The sequence below is a fragment of the Geotrypetes seraphini genome, chromosome 1 (assembly GCF_902459505.1).
Source record: "Geotrypetes seraphini chromosome 1, aGeoSer1.1, whole genome shotgun sequence".
Taxonomy (NCBI): Eukaryota; Metazoa; Chordata; class Amphibia; order Gymnophiona; family Dermophiidae; genus Geotrypetes; species Geotrypetes seraphini.
Genome location: NC_047084.1, coordinates 51,281,259 through 51,305,764, shown reverse-complemented (window position 1 = coordinate 51,305,764; position 24,506 = coordinate 51,281,259). Strand labels below are relative to the sequence as shown.

General features: G+C 44.5%; 1 protein-coding gene across 2 annotated transcripts in view; it reads right to left on the bottom strand.

Annotated features, from left to right (window-relative positions):
- The window catches only part of PLPP1 (phospholipid phosphatase 1), a 213,155-nt gene that overhangs the window by 11,780 nt on the left and 176,869 nt on the right, over positions 1-24,506 (bottom strand). For both annotated transcript variants that reach the window (XM_033931266.1, XM_033931273.1), the window contains exon 5: positions 6,098-6,274. In XM_033931266.1, the coding sequence (XP_033787157.1) occupies positions 6,098-6,274 (177 nt within the window). The remainder of the gene's footprint in view (positions 1-6,097; positions 6,275-24,506) is intronic.

The following is a 24,506-nucleotide window of genomic DNA, read 5'->3' as shown; positions in this document are numbered from 1 at the left end:
GATCATTGTACATGTAAAAAATAAGATCTAACCCAAAAATAAGACCTAGTGCGTTTTTTGGGCCCAAAATTAACATTTTCGGAGAAATATGGTACTTACCTGAAATGGGTATTATCCAAGGACAGCAGGCCGATATTCTTACAACCCTGCGGGTTAAAACCATGGGCTCGCACTGTGGGGAAGGGCGGCAGAGAGCAGGAGAGTCGGAGGAGCACTTTTTTCTGCTCTTTAGAACCATGCATGCACACTTAAAGGAGGAGGAGAAAGGGAGAAGCTGCAGCACTTGTGTTTCCTGCATGGAGCAAAGGACTATAAGATCTCAGTATTCCGTAGAGAACGAGGCAGATAGAGAAGCAGGCTTGCTGCTTGAACACACGAGGCAGGCAGGGCGGCAGAGAGCAGGGTTTTTGCAGGGCTGGGATTTCAGGGCGGGAGAGAGCAGGAAAGGACATGAGCGATTGGTCCTCAGCAGTTGCTTTGTTTTAGATCAGCCAGCCCAGTAAGTGTGCCTGAATTTGTTTAGTGAATCGAGGCCCTTCCTACTTTGCATGCCGTTTCCCCTCATTTGCATGCGCAGATTGGATCGGGTGCGAGAGGAAGGTTAGTGAATCGGGTTGCAGTCACAAAGTGATCGGGACACGATCGGTGGGCTTAGTGAATCTAGCCCCTAGTTGGCTTCTTAGCGGTCTAGAGACTTTTTAGCTTTTTAAAGTGGCAGTACACTTTTGCACTGTCCATACCAGGCTCCATGGATGACGTCACCCACATGTAAGAATATCTGCCTGATGTCCTCAGATAACACCCGTTACAGATAAGTAACTGTGCTTTCTAGTGCTGTTTTGTTGCTCAAATTTTCCTTTACACAGTGCCCCCCTCCAGGTCTGCCCACCATCGTGTAAATTCTGGTATTTGCAGCCAGTTCTTTTCATTAGTTGGCAGTGAACTTCACATTTTTTTCCTACTCTTCAATCCTAATCCTTTTCAACAACCCCCTCCTCCAAACCACTCACTAGTTCCACTGATTCTCTCCAAACGCCCTGTGCAGAGATCTGCTTCCCCTACAGCCCTTGCAGTTCAGCTCTCCTTCCAGTGACTAGAACAGCCTTCCAATTGGCTGGAGCCTACCACCACTTCTGCAGTGAAAGGGGGAAATATGGAGAGCTTTGATGGGATACAATATTTGAATAAACTTTGAAAAATGTCCACATACTTAGCCATCCTTCTGGCTTTGAGACAGGTAATGTACAACTTTTTAGAATCCTGGAAAAAATCTAGAGAGTTGGCAATTCTCTAGCCTCCTGAAACCTGAGCACCTCTGGCAGGGTCCCCCTAAACCAGTGGTTTCAAACTCAAACCCTTTGCAGGGCCACATTTTAGATTTGTAGGTACTTGGATACGATGACCATTTTTTTTTTCATCAAAAGGGGACATCTATTAATTGTCAGTCCTGCCCTAGCCCCGCCCCCCAATCACACCCTAGCCCTGCCCCCAATTTATTCCATTCATTTTTCATGTACACATAATATCTTATTAATTCATAATGGTAACCATAACATTTAAAAAACCTACTAAGTACACTATACGCATAGAAAATGTTAATTATCATTTATATTGGGGGGGGTTTCAAAGATGTCAAGGCAGATGACTTTAAAATATATAATGTCCTCTCAGTAACTATAAAAATTAGACAAATATAGTGCAAAATATAGACAGCAGATATAAATTCTCAAAACTGACACATTTTGATCACTAAATTGAAAATAAAATCATTTTTCCTACCTTTGCTGTCTGGTGATTTCATAAGTCTCTGGTTGCGTTTCCTTCGGACTATATATCCTTTCTTTCATTTCTTTCTGCACTCAGGCCCAACAATTGTCCCTTTCTATTCCCTCCTTCCTTCCTATATCCTTAGTGCCCCCAGTGCCTCCTTTTCATGTCCTTAGTGCCCCCAGTACCTCCTTTCCATGTCCTTAGTGCCCCCAGTGCTTCCTTCCCATGTCCTTAGTGCCCCCAGTGCCTCCTTCCCATGTCCCCCTCACTGCCTTCCAGACTTTGTCCCACCCCTGAAGCCAGCCTGCCTACCTCCTTCCCTCCCTGCCGCGCAAAAAAAAGCCTCCCTCCAGGGCCCAATTTACCCCTCCCCCCCGTCCACCGCCCCCGCTACTGCTCTCCTTCTTACCTCCCTGCTGCTGCTGCTGGCAATTGCCACCCAGAAGCCTTCTTCCTGACGTCGGAGAGGACGTTCTGGGCCAGCCAATCGCTACCTGGCTGGCCCGGAACGTGAGAACTGACATCGGGAAGAAGTCATCTGGGCGGCGATTACCAGCAGCAGCAGGGAGGTAAGAAAGAGAACGGGAGGGGGGGGGTTAAATCAGGCGCCCATCTTCCCAGCTGCATGTCCAGCCCTGGCTCCTCCTCCCGCCCTAGCTATGAGTAGCAGAAGGAGCTGAAAGTGACACCTTCTTTTCTCTTCTCCCCCAATCAGAGCTAGAGGATCGACCCTTCTATGACTCTCCCCACCCCAGGAACTGTTCTGACCAATCAGCACTGAAAGGGATTGAAGACCGTGCGTCACTCAGCCCTCATCACTGCTCTTCTCTCCCTCCCTCTAGCACTGCAAGAGGCCAGAAAGAGGCTTTTTTTTGCGCACAGGGAGGGACAGGAAGCGATAGCTTGTCCCGTTGTCCCCGCGCATAGCTTCGGGAAGCTGTCCCTGAAAATGGGACATTTCGGCTTCCCTAAGCTGTGTGTGGGGATAACAGGACAGGGGGTTCAAAACAGGATGTATATTTGGAGGGCCTCAGAAAAAAATAGTTAATGTCTTATTAAAGAAATGATAATTTTGCATGAGGTAAAACTCTTTATAGTTTATAAATCTTTCCTTTTGGTTAAGTCTTAATAATAATATTGTATCCAGCTAAGGCAACAGCTAGAAAGTAGATAAGAGACTAAACATAGAAACATAGAAGATGACGGCAGAAAAGGGCTACAGCCTATCAAGTCTGCCCACTCTGCTTACCCACCCTCTGTCTATGCCCTAATGACCCAATTTCCTTATCTTGACCTTCGTAGGGATCCCACATGGGTATCCCATTTATTCTTAAAGTCTGGCACGCTGTCTGCCTCGATCACCTGCACTGGAAGCTTGTTCCAATGATCAACCACTCTCTCTGTGAAGAAATACTTTCTGGTGTCACCATGAAATTTTCCGCCCCTGAGTTTGAGAGGGTGCCCTCTTGTGGCCGAGGGTCCCATCTTCCACTTCGACACGTCCCGTGAAGTACTTAAATGTTTCTATCATGTCTCCCCTCTCCCTACGTTCCTCGAGAGTGTAGAGCTGCAGTTTGTTCAGTCTCTCTTCGTACGAGAAACCCTTGAGCCCCGAGATCATCCTGGTAGCCGTCCGCTGAACCGATTCAACGCACATCTTTACTGTAATGTGGCCTCCAGAATTGCACACAGTACTCCAGATGAGGTCTCACCATGGCCCTGTACAACGGCATTATGACTTCAGAACTAACAATATGAAAACTAAAATGCCTAGACAAGGTAGGTGAAAAAAAAAATCCCAAACATTTTATTTTCAGTTTTTACTGTAATGTCAAGTTGGCAATACAAATTTTTTATATTGTATTTTGCTTTTTACAGGAGTTTGTTCCTCTTTCTTTAAACATTTGAAGCATAAGGCAGATGGTGGGGTGGGAGGTAAAGGTAAAAAACGCAGGGAGAAGGATGCTGGAGGAAGGTGACAAGGTAATAGATGCTTAGGTTGGGGAAGGAGGTAAAAAATGTAAGTGATGATAAATAGAGTTGTTGGTGGCAAGGGATTAGAATGGAAATGGAGTCATGGATCAGGGGCGATGTGACGATAGAGGAAAGAAGTGAAGGGGATGGAAATTGTGGAGTGGGAGACAATTAGATACTACAAAAGAAGAAAATGGATGGCTATTATGAGAAAAGTCGAAAGGGATGGAGAGAGGAAAAGCTTGGGTGCTTGGTGGTGAGCTGGTGGGAGCAGTAAGTTCAGCTTGTAGAGAAGAGGATGCAAAAATTATATGCCTATTGTTAGGGCACATTCACTCACAAACTTGAAAAATCAGAGAGAACATTGGTAACTACATCTGATGAGAAAAATCTACAAATTTGTTCAACTTTGTAACATCTCACTATGTCAGGGTCTATTGGCCAAAGTCACCCCCATCTGTGAAAACTTATATCCTGCTGTCCTCGGAGAACACCAGTTAAAAGGTAAGCAACTTTTTTCTCTGTCATGTGACATATCCTATCTGCTTTGAATGGCCAGGAACTCATTGGGTGTCTGGCCTTCCTAAATATTTCTCAAGTTTTCCTAGTAAACTCCAGTCGAGCCCTACATCCAACCACCTCAGCTCATCAGCCCCCAGAACCTTTAGTCAACTACCCCATCCCCTTTAGCCCACTGATCAGATGGCATGAGCAAGAAGACAGCAGCAATGTTTTGGGCTGCATTTCCCCCCCCCCACACACACACACACACATTCTCTCTCCCTATTATTGCTGTAAGCTAGGGGTGCCCAAAAGGTCGATCGACCAGTCGATCGCAAAGGCAACGCGAGTCGATCGCCACTCGCGTTGCCTTTACGTTCTCCCTGTTCTCCAACGCCACAACAGGCCAGTAGCGACTTCAGAAGCGCCGGGCCCAGAACTACCTCTCCAACGTCAAAATTGATATCAGGGGGAAGGCTGCTGGCCTGTTGCAGCATCGGGAAAAAGGGAGAACTCGGTGGCAGTGGTTTGGGGGCCTGTTCCCAGACGTCGGCGGTGGCCTGTTCCCAGATGTCAGCGGTGGCTTGGGGAGAAAGAGGGGAGACAGAAAGACAGGGAGACAGAATGAAAGGAAGGTAGGGAGACAGAAAGAATGAAAGGGGGCAGGGAGAGAGAAAGAAAGACAGCAGAGAGAAAGAAAGTAAAAAAGGGGGGCAAGGAGACAGAAAGAAAGGGGAGGGAATGGAGTGTGTCGGGTGGCAGGGGGAAGGCAGGAAGAGAGGAAGAAAAAATTGGACTCGGAAGGACAGAGATGTTGGTTGGGGAATGGAATGAGGTCTGGAGGAGACGAAGCATGCAGGAAGCAGAAAGGAAGGAAGAAATATTGGATGCACAGTCAGAAGAAGAAAGTGCAACCAGAGACTCATGAAATCACCAGCCAACAAAGGTAGGAAAAATGATTTTATTTTAAATTTAGTGATCAAAATGTGTCCATTTTGATCATTTATATCTGCTGTCTATATTTTGCACTATGGCCCCCTTTTACTAAACCGCAGTAGCGGATTTTAGCGCAGGGAGCCTATGAGGGTCGAGAGCAGCGCAGGGCATTCAGCGCAGCTCTCTGCGCTAAAAACTGCTATCGCAGTTTAGTAAAATGGGAGGGGGGTATATTTGTCTATTTTTGTATAGCTGTTACTGAGGTGACATTGCATATTTTAAAGTCATCTGCCTTGACCTCTTTGGAAAAAGAAGATCAGGGCCCTCTGATCATATCTTGGGCATGACCGCCTCTGTGTGGCACAGAGGTTAAAGCTACAGCCTCAGCACCCTGAGATTGTGAGTTCAAACCCACACTGCTCCTTGTGACCCTGGGCAAGTCGCTTAATCCCCCCCCCCATTGCCCCAGGTACATTACATCAATGGTTCCCAACCCTGTCCTGGAGGACCACCAGCCAGTTGGATTTTTAGGATAACCTTAGTGAATATGCATGATAGAGATTTGCATATAATGGAGGTGACAGGCATGTAAATCTGCCTCATGCATATTCATTAGGGCTATCCTGAAAACCTGACTGGCTGATGGTCCTCTGGGACAGGGTTGGGAACCACTGCATTAGATAGATTGTGAGCCCATCGGGACAAAAGGGGAAAAATGCTCGAGTACCTGAATAAATTCATGTAAATCATTCTGAGCTCTTTTCGGAGAACGATATAGAAAAATTGAATAAATAAATTAAATATTTTTGAAAAGAACAGAACCTTTGGCTTTTGCAATCTTTGTTATTGCTGATGTATTACCTATATATGTTTTGCATTGTAAACAGATATAGCACACTCCAAATGAGGTACTTACAATCAGCACAGCTACTATGGCTCCCTGTATCAGTCCGGTGAGTACATCACTCCAATGGTGTTTGTAGTCAGAAACACGAGAGAGACCTACATATACTGCAACTGCGATAAGAGCAAATTGAACTGTAGGACGGACCAGTCTGGCCCAGTCTCCTTTCATCCTGGACTGTAGATATAGCTAAAAAGGAGAAAAGAAGAACACTATTAGATGAGCTTGCAAACAACCTTTGTTGAAATGTATGATTATGGACTCTTAGGAGCCTCAAAGTTTTACCGAATTTAAAAAAAATGCTCATCCTCAACCCCCCTCCCCCCAAAAAAAAATCCTAATTATATCCAGCATGTCCTGCAAAGTTTCATCATATTACAATATATTAATGTAAGCTTGCTGGACCACAAAAGAATAGTTTGGCAGCCTATATAGAATGAGTGCTCTATTCATTTTACCAATCTCACAGCTCCCTCCCCAAAAAAGGCCTAGGAATTTTATACTGCACCTGCAATGTGTTTTTATTAGAGCAACAACAAAAAAGTTCTAAGTTAAAATATATCTCCTCAGAGGGGAGCAATAGTTCAACAAACACTGAGTCTAACTTTCCTATTTAAGAATACGATGCATAAACCATGAACATTTTTGACTTTGCTGAAGAGTTCAGTACTGCTGTATATGGAAAAACAAAAGACCCAGGGACAGAGCAACTTCTGTCTGTGCCAGCCCAGACTGGCCACTAGGAATAAGGCATCAGGAAGGATTTGGGCATATAATGCTGGGACTTGCATACAACCTTTTCATGGGTGATATTTGTTTTTCTGGTGTGTTGGGGGGTTTTTTTCTCCCATGGAAAAAGCATCACAATAGTTTGATGGAAAATGTGACATCACACTGCTATTTGAACCAGCAGAATGTAACTACAGCCCACAAAACAATTATGCCAAGTACTGTTAGACTGTGGTATTATAGCTGTAGTGGCGAGTACATGAAAACTAATGGGTACTTACAGCATTCAGAAACTATGCAGATCATGGCTTACTGCACTGGAATTTGATATAAATAGGGAATATGAAATACTATCATTGTTGTCTAATAATGGCACATTTGCTCTCTGTAGGAATATAGAGTGTCAGAAGCTTGCTCAAAAACAGTTCTTTAAGAGCTTGTTCCTGGCAACAGTTGCAGTACCTCACCGTGCAGAAAAGGAATGGCTTGCAGCTGATCAGACCAGAATATATTTCTTCTGCCTGCAGTTAAGCTCTGACTGGGGTTATGGGTTTCTTCTTCCACTCCATACATGGTAAGAAGGCTTGCCACATACCCTCTGAGACCAGCTGCCTATACCGTACTCAACTATACATACTATTTAACTACCTCCATCCGATATCCAAATGTCTTTGTCTTATTTCCCAGCTGCAGCCTTTTAAGATTATGCTGACATTGAGAGTATCATATTCCTGTTATTTGAATGTTCTGCCTTGCTGTTTTAATATATACTATACTTATACGAGTACTATTATTGCTATTACTATAATTTACTTTTATTATTATAATGACTTTGACATTTGGTCATTTTACTGTTATGTCAGAGTGTCAAGCAACACCTGTTCACTGCCTTGGGTGAGCCTTTAAAGAGGCAGTTAATAAACCTTAAAGAATTCAATAAAACATACTTGCTGTTTCAGAACTATAAGTAGCCCTTAGTTAACTGATCCAGGAGTGTCCCAGCAATTCTAAGCACTTAGAAAAGTCCATGTAGGTGACATGTATGTTGTGTGGACTCCATGACATAAGACTGTTAGGTGTTGTTTTACTATGATTGTTTTTATGAACGATTATATTATATATCTTATTTATAACCTACCCATCCACATTTCTGGGTAAGGCATAAAATATTTTATGTAAATAAATAAAAGACAATGAAAATGAATACTGTAGTTCATTCAGAATATGGTAAAACTAGAGGGCATAACTTGAGGTTGCAGGGAGGAGTAATGTTAGGCAATTCTTTTTCATGGAGAGGGTGGTGGATGGCTGGAATGCCCTCCCGAGGGAGGTGGAGAGGAAAACGGTGATGGAATTCAAAAAAGTGTGGGATAAACACAAACGGATCTCTAATTAGAAAACAAATGATATAAATTAAAGAACTAAGGCCGGTATTAGACAAACTTGTACAGGGGGGTGGGAGCTTCGGACTTTGCCTCCTCCAAGTAATCTTGGGCTGGAGAGCCAGCCTGGGTCTGTGCCTTCCAAAAATAATCTCACCCAGAGGCCCTCCTGGAGTCTGGCGCAAAATGCCTGCATTCTGAGTCTGGGGACTCTTTTGGCACGGCCCATGTACCTCAACAGAGCCCTGCCATGTTTGCAGAGTGGGCCTTTTCACCGGATTTTATTTGGCTCCTCTGAAAGGCGTATTCCTCAGACTCCGCTCGTTTGACACAGCTGACGGACGCGTCAGGGCTTTTTCAGTCTGTTGCGCCTGTGGTGAAGCTTCCTGTTTGGGATCCCTCTCATCTGGCTGTGCCAGACCTTCATTGCAGTAATTGCCATGTAGATTTTATGATTCTTTTGTCTCCTGCCACTGTCTTTATTTTGGATCCAGCGGATGCCTTTGCTGAGACTGGTCTCGGCCACCTCGAGTGTCCAGATTTGAGATGCTGACTCTTCTTTACAGATTTTTAAGCAGGCTTCTGTCCATCTCTTTACGGATGATGTTCTGAAAGAACTCCATTTGGATTCTCCACCTTTCATTTCTCAGGCTTTGGTCCTGGACCATTCTCCTGTGCCCTTTTTCCATTCAGTCCACAGCTCCTTGGTCTAGTTTCAGAGCAATGTGATACCCCAGAAAGCTCTTTCTGACCTTCTAAAGCTATATCTATGCTTTATCACCTGGATCCTAATTTTCGGCAGGTTTGAACAGCCTGAGGTAGATCCGCCATGGCGCAGGTTATCCAGCATGCAGCCCTCCCTAGTGGTAGGGGAGTGAGGTTTAAGGATTTTCAGGATCGCAGGGTGGATGTTATGTTACATAACATTCTTTTCTAGCAGCATCCTCAGGTAGCCGAGCGGTGGTGGTCACTTCCTTTATGGTGCATGCCTGTCACTCCAGCCTGCGCAATGCATCATCTGTGGAGGTGCATGTGTGTCCTCCGCTGGTGATGGTTGGTATGGATTAGGTGCCGGGCACACTTTATTATCTCATTTACAGGTTCTTAGTACAATCTCTGCTGGTGCAGTGTCTACACACTAAACTCTTTGAATCCATCTTTGGACTGAGGATGCTGCCTCAAGGATCACCTTCAGCAGATGTCTTTTCAAGGCCCAGCTTCTTGTTGGTATAGTCTGGATGATCTCTACACAGGTGTTGCTGTGCGCCACCATACAACCCACCCTCTCTGTATACACCCAGCTGTTCGGAGTAGCCTGTTCTTCTCTGCCTCGGTTACTGTCCTTACAGGCTTGAAGATTTTCCAGACAGTTGCCAGATCCTGTGCAGAGTTACTGCGAATATGCACAGAAAAGTTGTGGATTTCTGCAACTCCCAAATTGTGAGTTGGGCTTGAACATGTGGAGGGACATAATCGAAAAGAACGTCTAAGTCCGTTTTCATCTAAGTCGCAAGTCGTTCAAAGTAAAAAAACCAGCCTAGGACACATTTTCGAAAAATACATTCAAAATATTTTTGTTTCGAAAATCATCTAACTATACATCCTGCCGATCTGTTTGCCCAAGTCGCTAAATCGTCCATCTTTATAACACATTTTCGTCCAACTTTTCGTCCAAGTCAAAAATGCCTAGAACAAGCCCTGTTGAACGTGGGAAGGGTCTGCAAAGTGATGGACTGAACACCCAGACATGGCACCTAAATAGTGGGGTATCTTACAGGGCACTGCTGTGAATTTCACAAAAAGGGTGCCATGTCTTCTCCTCACTACAGCTCCCTTATAGGTCATGGTGAGTCCCCAAACCACCTCCTGAATCCCCTAGACCCACTTATCTACCACCCCAATAGCCCTTATGGCTGCAGGAGCCACTTATATGCCAGTACAAAAGGGTTTTGGGGGTGTATAGGGAAGTGCACATGTTTAAGTATCAATGCAGTGATTACAGGGGCTTATGGGCATGGGCCCTCCTCTCCATGGGTCCCTAACCCACCCCCAAGACAGCTTAAGTCACCTCTATGCTGGATGACTAGGCTTTCCTATGCCAGGCTGCCAGGTGATGATGGTCTGGAGGCTGAATTTTAAAGGTGTGATTACGATTTTTATGAGGTTGGGGGGTAGTGTGTGGGGTTCTGTATTATGTGTTTGCTGTGCTTAGGTGGGTTTTTGTGACTTAGACCATGTTTTAAATGGTCTAAGTCACAACGTCCAAGTTCTACATGCTGTACGACTAAGTCTAAGCCAGCCCACGTCCCGCCCAACTCCCGCCCTCGACACTCCTCCTGAAACACCCCGTTTAGCTTTGGTCGTTCAGCAGCACTATGAAGGCCTAGGTCGTTTAGAAATATGTCTAAAACCCGTTTTCATTATCGGCACTTGGATGCATTTTGACAGTGTTCATCCAAGTGCTGAATTAGGCCGGTTTTTGGACGTTTTTCTCTTTCGATTATGAGCCCCCTAGCGTATGGAATCCTTCAGGGACTAAAAGAAAGAATATCAATGAAGGTATAAACCTAATCTTACAGTACTGCCACCAGTGTAAAGGCATAGGACATGACAATCAGCTATGACTGTTGGGGCCTAATCAAACTACGGTATATAAAATATATTTACAAAGAGGAAGAAACTAATTTGCTTTTCCACAGCAACATGCCATCTCTCATTATTGCTTTTAAACTGTTTTGGTTTCTAGTTCTACAATGGAGATAGAATGGAAGGTAGCCCCTAAGGGGCTGATTCTGTAAGCGGCACCTGTCGCGTTTCACTCATGGACAGGTGCCGCTTACAAAATAATAGCTAGCAAGAACCATAGGCACCAGAAATGTACGCCTGGATTTTACAGGTCTATATTTGTGGTGCCTAGGGTCCTTGTAGAATCACAGCCAGCAGCGCCTAGTGATGCTGAAGTCTGGCACTGCCCCTAAACACACCCACTTCTGAGCTTCAGCGTCACTAGGCACCATGGGCCCAGGCACCAGTCCCAGAGAGTGCCTAGTGATACCTAATTTTTAAAACTCTGTTTTTAATTTTTTTAATGGTGTCAATTATCTTGCCACTTAAAATCAATTAAAACACTTAAATTAGGCACTGGCAGGCATGATCTAGGCACCTGCCAGCACCTTTCCACAGCTTTTTTGAGAATCTTGCCTTAACTGGGTATTATTATTTTGTTAAACTAAAAAAATCGTTACCATCCCTGCCACCATTTCTTGCTCCAAATGTTTTGGGGGAGTGGGCCAGGGCATTGCCCTATTTTCAGCTCTCTAGCTTTAAAGTTTGCTGAACCTTCATCTATAACTATTTAGAGGATTCCTCATCTACCAGACATATACCTCCCCTCCTCCCCCCCCCCCCCCCCCCCACACACACACACATCCACCTTTTCATTAATGCCTCCCTTTCACCTACAGCTCAAAGCCCTGTGGTTCCTCCGGGACCCTACAGCATGAGTCTGGCCTGTAACTACTGCCAACTTGCAACAGTCTAAGGAATCAAACTCAGGTCTCTCCCAAATATAAAATGCTGAATACAAATGCTCCTTTCCTCACCCTCCAGAAAACAACATCTGTTAATGTGGACACAGTTCCAAAACATTACAGCTCCTGTTTGTTACTGATGTGCTTCTTTATTCAGATGCCAGACTGCACAAATTGTGATCATCAGCTCTCATAGCCATCTGCCGTGGTGGCAGACTCAAGTTATTTTTGTCTGTTAAAGATTCTTCTAATCCTCTATATTCACTGACAAAGGGGCAGCGCTTGGGTGTTACAGAAGATGACATTCTATCAAAGTGTTTGTATTTTGCTAGGACAGTACAGAAAAACTGCAAATGACTTTAGGACTTCAGGTTTTCATCAAATCAGAGTAGCTAAACTAATGGTCTGATTTGTACAATAATAAATAGGAGAAAAAAATTCTGTCTTTTCCAGGTCCAACCATAAACTAACAGTATGATGCAGCCATGGCAATGCAGCTAGCCAGAGTGGTGAGTTCATTTGAGTTTATAGGACAATAGCACCAGCAGGAAACCTGAGTATTCAAACTCCCAAGCCAAGGAGAGTCACCAATGGCACAGTTTTAAGATATAAGTAATAGCGCAGGCTTTCTTTACACTGAGCTGCTCAGGGTCAGGTCTAGAAAATTATATTACTATTGAAAAGAGCCATTCCTGCTGAGAATTTACCAGTATATGAACTGACTTCGCATTCAACACAAACCTGTCTATGAAGTGTAATCAATATGTTTTAAGTTGCTCAGAAATGTGAAGCTCAACAAGGGGGGAACGCACCCCCCTAGAATGGGAACAGAGTTTACCTCCCAGTCATTGCAACTGTTTCTGTAGAGATCACACTTCAAGCCAGGATGTTAGTTAATAAAAAATTGTTACAATCCTTGAAATGATATAAAGTATAGGATTTTCTCCTTTCTTCTTATGCTTGTTTTATACTTGTCAGAACATCACTTAAGCATGATTAATAGAATCATAACTTAGCTCAAATGAGGGGTTTGGGGTCTTCCATACCCTTTATTAGCTTAGTTGCTCTTCTTTGAACTCTCTCAAGTACCTCCATGTCCTTCTTGAGGTACGGCGACCAGAATTGAACACAGTACTCCAGGTGTGGACCTTCCCCTTCCCAGTGCACCAGGGAAGGGCCTAAGGCACCTAAGCCCCTCCCATAGGTCAGCCTTTGTGAAGAAGGTAGGGGGCATGGGAGATCATCAGGGGCACGGTGGCGGCAGAAGGAAATGGGTATCCCTCTTGCTGCTGAAGGTGGTGTGTTGTGGGGTTTGTTTAACGGTGGCAGCAGGAGGGAGTGGGCATCCCTCCCGCTGCCAGGGGGGGGGGCTATTTTATGGCAGCGGCGGGAGGGAGTGGTCATCGCTCCTGCTGATCTTTGATTTGGGGGGGGGGGGGGTTTATTCTGCACGTGCCAATTTCTATCACCAGCATCTCATCCCATACGCTTTTTGAAATCATTACAATAGCAGCCGCAACAGCAGCCCATCAGATTTTACCGCAAACATTAGAGAATCTTCCCCTAAATCCTTCAGGGATAGAGAACTATCTACTGTATTTGAATGCAATTCATCTTAAGCTACAGCTGAAAATGGTGTGAGCTAAATCCTAATCCTAATCCTTTTCTTAACCTCTTGCCCTTATCTCTATCCAAGTAGCTTGCAAAGTTGTCAGTAGTATCTGCTCTACTGGGTCCCTTCTTAGCCCTTCTGTCATTAGGAAATAGAGCCAAGGTGTCTCATGCATGTTCGGCAACCTGCCGTCACCTCCCCTGTGTACTGGAGAATATACTGAAGCTTATGTGTCACTGTACTAACCAATATTGTTTCTTCAGCTCTTAGAGAGCTCGTAAAATCAGCCAGCATATAATCTGCTTTGTTCTGGATCCATTTTATCCCTCTTTTGTTCCAGGTAGATTGCCATGTACATTAACCACAGCCTAAACAAAACCAGAAGCTACACACCCTCCTCTAGCTACTAATTCTTTGTCTGTTCCAGGCATTCTTGAATTTTTAGCACAGTTCTAGTTTATTACATTCTCTGCCAGTAGACACCACTTCTTTCCTTTCAACTTTAAATCATGATCTGTTGTAGAAAAATATTACTTTCTGAGCATTATGGTTAAGGCTTCTGATGTTAGGTTTTAGCTGATCACCACCTATATAACAGCGTATATTGGATAAAGACTGGGAAAACCCCATTTTCCATAGTAATCTCACCCCTCCCCTAGCTTGTCTTGCATCCTCTAATCGGTTATTATGCCTCTTCTGTACTGACACATATACACATATTTGATTCCACCAGAAACGTTAAAAAAGCAGTATTGCCTCTAGTACAAAATCCCTGGTAAACACTGATTTTTTTCTACCCTCAAAGATCCCCTAATTATAAGTCCTAAATGTAGGATTTATTTTCCAGTTCAACACCTAACAATAGCAGCCTTAGTTAAGGGAGCCTGTTACATTTTTCAGGGTTGCTATGAGAATTATTTATGTGGTTTGATATCTTAGCTGTTAAGAATATAGCTACTTCCAGGCAGGAAAGGACCTTTGGAAACATAATATGGGATGACCAGGAAAGTAAACAAACAAGCAAAAAGAGACATAACTTGCCTTATCATAGAAACAAAGAAAGGCAAGTATGATGTTCAATCCAACCAAATTCAATTTTATTATGTGAATTTAAAACCCAACAAGGATCCTAGTTTTGGCACTCAAATATGCCTTCTTCAGGAGACACTAAAAAATAGGGATACATTAAAATCATTAACATATAGAATATGGACATTCATCAATAAAATACAAAGTAGAAATATATGTGGAGGGGCATAATTAAAAAAAAAAACAAAAAACGTCCAAGTCCCCTTTTGGCCTAGGCCCTAAACACTGAAATAGAAGAAGGGACAATGTCCATTCTCAAAAAAACACATCCAAAAGGAGGTTTTTTTTAATAATGGCCTGCCTCTACGTTCAACTGTTTAAACACCTAGACCTCCACTACATCTAAACTAACAATATATAATCAACCAAAAAAAAGCCTAATTCCCAAACGCTCAACACAAGAACTTTTAGGTGAAGGAGGAGCCAGTCCATTACCTAAAAGCTGGATTCTGTAACCGGTGTCTGTCAAAAAGAACACCGGTTACAGAATCCACCCCCCCACCCCTCTCCAGCAACGATCGCGGCAGGAGAGATGGCTCATTTCCCCTGCCACGATAACAATACCGAAGTGCCATCAACTGCGGCACTTGGGATTGCTATCGTGGCAGGAGAGATAGCCAATCTCTCCTGCCATGATCCATCCCCCCCTTCAACAATATCAGGCAGGAGGGAGCTCAACCCTCCTGCCTCGACACAGCCCCGCACCCCCCTAACACGATATGGGCAAGAGGGAGCCCAACCCCTCCTGCCCTGGCGACCCCCTACCCCCACTAAGATACTAGCAGGAGGGATCCCAGGCCCTCCTGCCCCGATACAGCCCCCCCCCACGACCGCCCCCCGAATACCCCCACCCGCTGATCCGTGAGACCCGCCACCGACCCCACAACACCCCACCCTCGACACCCACCTTTACCTTAAAAAAGTTGGATGGACGGGTCCCAAACCCATCCGTCCGGCAAGCCCGCCATCCTCAGAATGGCGGGCCTTAGGGCTTGATTGGCCCAGGTGCCTCAAGCCCTGCCCACAGGAGGGAGGGAGAAGTGTAAAGTAATCTGCATTTAGACACACACATTTAGAAATTACTAATGTGAAGAAATTAAATATTTTTAGTGAATGTACCATGTATAAATTCTATAATATTTCTGTGCATATCATATGTTCAAGGGCGTTACTTCACAAACTCAAAATTTGCTAATATGATTAAGCAAAATGGATTAAGGCCAAAAGCAAATATAAGATATTTTTTAAAAAATAACGGTACATATAAAGAATAAGAAAGCCAGGTGGCATTCATGACCTGGGAGGGTAAAATGCTACTCGTTATGGAGTCGTTTTTGATTCTGACCTCTCATTTTCTATGTATATCCAACAAGCTTATATCTCTTCAATATCATCAAAATTCGCCCCTTCTTCTCTGAGCACACTACCCGGACCCTTGTCCAAGCTCTCGTAATCTCACGCTTAGATTAATGCAATCTACTCCTAACTGGTATCCCTCAGTGTCGCCTCTCCCCTTTGCAATCTGTGCAAAACTCTGCTATATGACTCATCTTGTATCAACCTTGCTAAACTCATGTCACCCCTCTCCTTAAGTTACTTCACTGGCTCCCTATCTACCATCGCATACAGTTCAAGATCTTATTGCTGACCTACAAGTGTGTTCGTTCTGCTGCCCCTCAATATCTCTCCTTGCTTCTCTCTCCTTATACACAGAACTCCGTTCCTCAGATAAGTCACTCTTAGAATTACTCTTCTCCTCTACTGCCAATTCCAGACTTCATTCCTTTAATCTAGCCTGGAATAAATGACCCGAGTTTGTCCGTCAAGCCTCTTCCCTTCCCTTGTTTAAAAGCAGATTGAAAACCCACCTTTTTGATACAGCTTTCAATCCTTAACCCTACTCCTCTGCCCTCCAACTGATTAACCGTTTCCCTTAACTGTATCCACGACATCTTGTTTGTCTGTCTTGCCTGTTTAGATTGTAAGCTCTTTGAGCAGGGATGTTTTCTTACTCTTTGTGACTCTGTACAGCGCTGCTTGCTTCTGGTAGCCCTATAGAATAATTAATAGTAGTAGTAGTAGTAGTAGTATATAAATGCGGATGACGCCAGAATTGTAAATGTCAAAGGTAAGTAATCTAACTTTATTCCAAAATTTAAAAAGTGCCCACTATGCAGATCTGAGTGATACTATCGTAATGTGTTCACGTGAATAATCAAGACAGATTCCCAAGTTGAAAAATTCCCCTACAAGGAAAATCTATTGGCCATACCTAAAAGTTGCATGAAGACTGTAGAGTTCCCATAAAGTAATCAATAGAAGAAAACAGATTAAAAATAAATTGAGACCAAACTTATAAATACATTTTATCAAGAACAAACTTTTTTACCATATTGGCATACAATTATGAAAAACAAACTCACGCTGCATCAACGTTCCATCAAAGAAAACGCATCAACAAAACTCACAGATGTGCATGAGAATACATACAATAAATGTGTTTCAGTCACATTCAGAAGAATCACGAGAGAAATCTAAAAATCAAATAGCATCCGAAGCCTTGCACATTAACACCTCTTTTTCAAAACCGTAGCATGGTTTTTAGCACCAGCTGCGGTGGTAATATCTCCGATACTCGTAAAATTCCTATAAGCGTCAGAGCAGTTACTGCCATGGCCAGCACTAAAAACCATGCTTATATGGATGAATGTTTTTAAAAGAAAAAAAGAAAAAGCTGGCCAACATACTATTCTATTCAAATGTCACTAGAGAAATTAATAAACTAGTAAAAACTAGTGCTGCCCGATTTGAATCGGTTCACCGATTCACTTCGGGTGAATCGATTCAAATAGATTCAAAACAAAAAAAAAATCAGTTCCCGATTCGGCTGACCCTTCCCCCTCGCCCCCTAAAGCAGAAGTGGTAGCGCTGCTCTTGCTGGCCGTCCGCTACCCCACCTGCTTTAGAGGGCGAGGGGAGAGGGTCAGTCGGGAAATGCTGCTGTCCGGCTTCCCCCCCTGGCCTCCCACTTTCCCCCTGGCCTCCCTGCACTGTTTACCATTGAGGAGCAGCCTGCAGATAAGATCGTGATGCTAGCGATCTTTGCACTGCTTCTGAGCTGTTTCCTCCACCGCGATCCTGTCTCCTGCGAAAACCACCGGGGCCACCGTTGCTGTTGCTGCTGCTGCCGAGATAAGGGGAATTGGAGGAGCGGTACCGCTTACAAAGGCCGAGAAGAAGGCTTCTTCCGTTGGAGGAAGGCGGGCCTCAGTGGAGAGAAGACGGTGAGGCCAGCGGCAGCACTGCACAGTGCTTTGCGGGCGGGTGAGCAGGCAAGAGGGAGGAGGGTGAGAAGAAGATGCAGGCAGGTGCGCCTATGCCCCCCCCCCTCCGAATCAGCGGCAGCAGTGAGGCGGCACTCTGGCGTTGAGTGACAGCGAGGGGGGAGTTGCTCTGTGTTCTGGCCTGCCTCCGTGTTCGAAAATCGAATGCAGCACGGAGGCACACCTTTGTTAGGTGTTATTTACCATATATTTGTGTTAGTTGATTTTACTAGTGCTGCATGATTCAAGAAAAAAATTTCGATTCGATTCAGCCTATTGAATCGATTTTTCAATTCAATTCGATTTTCCTGCTCAATTGGGTGCTTTTATAAAACATCCTGGTGGATTTATTTTATAGCCTCTTCACCCCCTTTGCCCTTTCCTACCCACACTGGCGCTGTGGTGTAAACAAAATAAACAAAAAGACTTTTCCTCTCTCTGTTAAATCCTAGCTCACGTTTGCGGTCTAACACCAGCTCTGGCAGGATACATGTTTCAAATCTGACATATTGTAATCACAAAACAGAAAATAAAATTATTTTGTGATTCCTGGCTCCGTGAGGTGTGCCTCCGTGCCGAATTCGATTTTCGAACACGGAGGCAGGCCAGAACACAGAGCAACTCCCCCCTCGCCATCACTCACCGCCAGAGTGCCGCCTCACTGCTGCCGCTGATTCGGAGGGGGGGCACAGGCGCACCTGCCAGCATCTTCTTCTCATCCTCCTCCCTCTTGCCTGCTCACCCGCCCGCAAAGCGCTGCGCAGTGCTGCCACTGGCATCGCCATCTTCTCTCCACTGAGGCCCACCTTCCTCCAACGGACTCTTCACCGCCTTTGTAAGCGGTACCGCTCCCCCAATTCCCCTTATCTCGGCAGCAGCAGCAGCAGCAACGGTGGGCCCCGATGGCTTTCGCAGCCTTCCATCACCAAAATGGCCCTACCGGCCGAAGTTTACTTTTAAGTTAAAAGCCGCTGCGGCGGCTCCTCTCATGAGCCGCAACTGCGTCGGAGAAGGCTTCCGACGCAGGCGGCGATCGTGAGAGGGGCCGCCATGGCACATTTAAACTTAAAAATAAACTTCGGCCGGTAGGGCCGTTTTTCCTATGATCGAGGTGGAGAGCAGGGAGGCCAAAACTAAAACTAATCCTGCATGCTATATCGCGGCAAGGGAAGGGGGGGGGCGGCAGGGAGCTGGCCAGACCATAGGAAGGGAAAGGGGGTAGGGGGAAATGATGCTGCTGCTGCACAGGGATATGGAGGGAAAGCAAAATACCGCTGCTGTTGCTGCACAGGAAAGTTGGGGGGGGGAATGGAAATTCTGCTGCACAGGGAAGTGGGATAGGGGCAGGGAGAGAGACAGATAGACAAAGGACAGAAAGAAAGACAGGGGCAGGTAGAAAGACAGAAAGAAAGACAGATAGACATATATTCTAGCACCTGTTAATGTAATGGGCTTAAAGACTTAAGGCAGGCAAAACATTGTATATAATTGAGTTTTACAAATATGTGCAGTCAAAACGTGATGAACTTGTTACATATTATTGAAGAAAGGTGACAAGCGACAGATAATGTCGCAAAAATATTTTTAGAGAAAAATACTGTAATCTAATTCTTTGTTAAGTCCTGCAGGATAGAGGGTGTCAAGATCATATATGGTGGGGTTTTCTACATGGTAAAGTATAGAGTCTATGTCTCCTCCTCTTCTTGGATTTCTTTTCATAATCTTGAAAACATGATTAGCATCTATCCAATGTGGGCTGAAATAATTTGTCTCCTAATATTACTACAGTGTTCTATGATACAAGTCGTCACTAATCTTGTTTTCCCAACATATAAAAGCTTACAAGGGCACTGTATTATGTAAATAAAATAGGTAGAGTTGCAATAGGAGTAATGGTGTAAACTGTAGCTGCACACCTCTGTTTTTGGACCTATGAACTCTTGAAACTCTAAATAATGAGGACACATATAGTACATTTTCCACAACTTTTATGTTCCATATAATTAGTACCATCGAGATTACCATCTTTGATTCCATCAACATCTTCAATAAATTATATGGGATATAAAAGTTGTAGAAAATGTACTATGTGTCCTCACTGTTTAGAGTTTCAAGAGTTCATACATCCAAAAACAGAGGTGTGCTTCAGTTTACGCCATTCCTCCGATTGCAACTCTACCGATTTTATTTACATAATACATTGCCCTTGTAAGCTTTTGTAAGCATCTGAAGACCTGGCTCTTCTCCAGAACGTAACCCCATCCCGCTCCTGGCACTCTCACACCAACCTCTCTTCTCTCATACTTATATAATTCCACTGGAGTTCCGTTCCTTCCCTAACCATGTAAACCGTGTCGAGCTCCATCTGCGGAGATGATGCGGTATATAAACCCAAGATTTAGATTAGATTAGATTAGATTAAAACAAGGAGATTAGTGACGACTCGCATCATAGAACACCATAGTAATAACAATTGTCACAAACATGTAATACCGTATATACTCGAATATAAGTTGAGATCCCCCTTTCCCCCAAAAAGGAGGAAAAATGGTTGACTCGAATATAAGTCGGGAGGCTTAATATTAAAGTGCCCTGCCCTATCAGGCTCTGCACCCAGCTCCCTTTCTGCCAGGCACAGCACCCATCACCCTTCCCTCCCTCCCCTGTCAGGCATTGCATCCAGTCCCCTTCCTTCCCTCCCTCGTCAGACTCTGCACCCTCCCTACCTTCCAGGCTCTGCAGCCTGCCGCACTCCCTGTCCTAGTTACAGGTTCATACCTCTACTGATGATCGTCGGTGAAGGTGCAGCGGGCAGGAACAAACTTTCAAAGTTCCTTGCCCGCTGTTAACTGGCTGCCTGTGAGTGTCTTCAGCTGCTGAGAAGAAGCACGAGCAGGCACGCAATTTTGCGCTGCTGCTCAGTGTTAAGTGGCTTCCTTAATGGTTCCTGTGAATTCTCGCAACATGTGCAGGAGCCATTATGGAAGCCGCTCAGCACTGAGCAGCATCGCAAAATCGCGCACCTGCTCGTGCTTCTTCTCAGTGGCCGAAGACGTTCACAGGCAGCCAGTTAACAGTGGAACTTGGAAAGTTCGCTCCTGCCCACTGCACCTCCACCGACGATCATCAGTAGAGGTATGAGCCTGAGGCTAGGACAGGGAGGGTGGCAGAATGCAGAGCCTGGCGGCGGCAGCCTGCAATAATTTTGGAAAGGGGGTAGAGGTGGTGATCCGAATATAAACCGGGACCCCCATTTTTGGTCCAATTTTTTGGTCCAAAAATCCCGGTTTATATTTGAGTATATACGGTAATCACCCATCAGAAGCTTCACTAATCCATCAATCCAGTGCAGATCTCACTAAACAGCGATCTGACCAAATCACAGATTGTACTACACGTAATTGACACATTTTATCTTTCATTTCTAGAGAAAAAAATCTAAATAAAAAATATGCCCTGCACAATGTGTTTTTACTTTTACTATCTGAATAACAATGCTTCTAGCATTTGAAACAGTTCATAATCCCATTTTCCTAAATTGTCTTCTAATCAATGGAATATTAACATCTCCCAGAACACAAAGTTCTTATATCTACCTTAAGACCCATTAAAAGCTTCATCAAGAGAGAACAATCTGCTTCCAATTTTCCTGGTGGACAATATACAAGCACTAAATCAGACTCTAAAAGCCACGATTCTGTAATGCATAAAATATCAAATTTCTTAGCTTCCAGCATATTTTAAATTATCATGACTTTGTTCCTTGTGGATCATACATTAATCAGATCCACCATTTTTCATATTGTCATCCTCTCTATCTGCCATATCCTCAACCTATATCTCTCCACTGTGCCTGATGCCTTCAAAGATGCCATAGTTAAGCTGCTCCTCAAAAAAACATCCTACCTCCCACTCCAATTATTGCCCTGTCTCCCTGCTCCCCTTCTTATCCAAGCAACTTGAACATGCTGTTCACTGCTGTTGTCTTAACTTTCTTTCATCTCAAGTCTGGCCTACTTCAATCAGTCTTTCGCCCTCTTCATTCTATGGAAACTGCCCTTTCTAGAGTCTCCAAATACCTAATCCAGGCCAAATCCAAAGGCCTTTACTCCATCCTCATCCTCCTTAATCTATCTGCGGCATTTGACTCTCTAGATCGTTCTCTCGAGAGCCAGAAGGCTTTGAGCATGCGCAGATGCTCAAGGCCCGGCCCAGGCAAGAGGCGGGAGCTTGCTTTCACTCTCACAACCAGCAGAAGGGGTAAGGAGCGTGTTTGAGAGGAAGGGCGGGCAGATGCTGCTTTCAGCACGGGGGTGCGATGCGGTTCTCGCGGGGGGGGGGGGCGTTTGCAATGCTTGTTCGGGGGGGTGCGATGCCGGTTAGAGCGGGGGAGGGGGTGATGGAGCAGCGCTAGTAGCCTGGGTGGGTGGGGGGGTTGGTGGAACGAATCAAAGCAAGTTTCCATTCATTCCTATGGGGAAACTCACTTTGATATACGAGTAACTTGATTTACGAGCATGCTTCTGGAACAAATTATGCTCGTAAACCAAGGTTTTACTGTACTTCGAAAACAGATATGGTTTTAGATGTCTCCTAAATTCCCCATAAGTGTCAGTAAGCAAAAGCAATTGTTCTAAATCATTACCCCATAACGCTGATTGATATGAAAAAAGATTTTGATGATGTTTTTTAAGTTTACATCCTCTAAAAGGCGGAAAAACAAAATTCTCCTGCTCTAGAAACTGAGCTGGTAAAGGCTCATGAGCTCTTCTCGGAAGGCTTTCTGGAAGATGATGGAATGAGAGTCTGAAAGAGGAGCAGAGTATATCTGATTGCAAAGCCATTAAAGCTCTAGTCAGGTTCATAAGAGACATATCTCCCCAGGACAAAGCCCACCTGATCTTCATGTATTAAGAGTGGTAGAAAGGCATTTGAGCGTTTGGCCAATAGAGTTGGAGAGAGAAAGAGATAATGGTTACTGCAGCTGGCAGACTAGATGGGCCATTTGGCCTTTATCTGCGATCATGTTTCTATGTTTCTATATAATCCCTAATAACCACTTTGGATGCTTCCCAAAACAGTACAGGATCCATGTTGGGTGTATAATTAGTGCAATGGTATTCCGTCCATTATTCCCTCAGGTATTTGTGAAAATTGAGATCTTTATATAGGTGAACAGGGAAGCGCCAGTTTTATTCAGTAGGATCAGAAGTAATCTGCAGAGATAACACCACTGGTGAATGGTCAGATAGAGGAGCATCCAAGATTGCTACATCATCCACCATGGAAAGCATAGAAGAGGATAGTGATAATCCAAAGTGCATATACATTATGAGAATTGGAGAAAAAAGTATATGTACGTTCTGTCAGATAGAGCACCCACCATATATCAAGCAACTTTGACTCATAAGGAAATTCACCCCCTCAATGCTATGATCCCTGGTGGCTTTTTTCACCGGATTACAATCCTGCATGGAGTCAACCATGATATTAAAATCCCCCAATTATCATCCGGTAGTCCGGGTACTACACCAGTTTAAATATAATATCTGAAAAGAAGCTGTGATTATACACATTAGAAGCATAGATGTTGCAAAATAGCCATTTATGGCCCCACAATTCTCCCAGCACCAACACATATCTACCCTCTTTATCCTGGATGACTTTGTGTACATGGATTGGAAATTTTTTATGGAAGAGGATGGCTACACCCCTTTGATGACTACGATATGTGGAGAAACACACCTCACCCACCCAGTCTCTCCTCAATTTCCCATGCTCCAAGATTGTGAGGTGTGTTTCTTGTAGAAATGCAATATCTACACACTCCCTTTGGAATCAATTTAAGATTTTTTTTCCTTTTAATTGGGAAGTGGATCCACATTAAGTTGGATATTTTTGGTTTAACCATAGTCAAATAATGTCTCAAAGAACTGCTTCCACATTGTGAAATGAGTATACACTGGTGAAGGGGCTCCCCAGCTAGGCCCTCCCAACTCCGATCCCAGTAACAGAATTGACCAGGGAGACTGCAGTGAGCATGCCATCATCAAGCATCCGAGATAGCTTCCCCCTCTCATGGTACAGCGGATATGCACTATAACCCCACTCATTCCTCTACATACACACATCCCCAACTTACTCCCCCCAGCCCCCTGTCCCTCTCTCAATACCCATCCATATTCTCTTCACCAAAACTCTCAAAGCCCCAAACAGCAAAGAAACCCTCCATCAAAAAAATTCAGAAAACAAGATAACTAGCAAAAGGAACTGAAAACTCTGGAAACAATAAATTCACTGGGCACTAAGGTAATCAGTCCATGGCACAAGTGTCCATCAGGCCAGTAGTATTGGAGGAAATCTCCTTTATGAACTTTGGCGTGATACTGCAAAGCGAACTTCATCCTCTTCATGTAGAGTTGGGTGCAATAAGGGGCAAGAGAATGACAGCCTAAAAGTCTTGGAACATTACAATCCTGGTACCTTTGTATTCCAAGTTGCGTTGTTGCCGATAGAGCTCCAAAAGTTTTGCTTTGATCGCATAGTTCAGGAAGTGTGCAAAACCAGGGTACGGCCGGGCACCTGCCGCTCGTTGTGCACCAAGCTTATGGGCCCTCTCCACGTGTGCCGGCCCTAGAGACTGAGGTAAGCCCAAGGTTTGAGGGAGCCACTGTTCCACCAGCTCCACCAGTTCCATGTCTCGAATGGACTCTGGAAGACCTATAAGACGTGTTACAATATCCACGATTTTCTTGG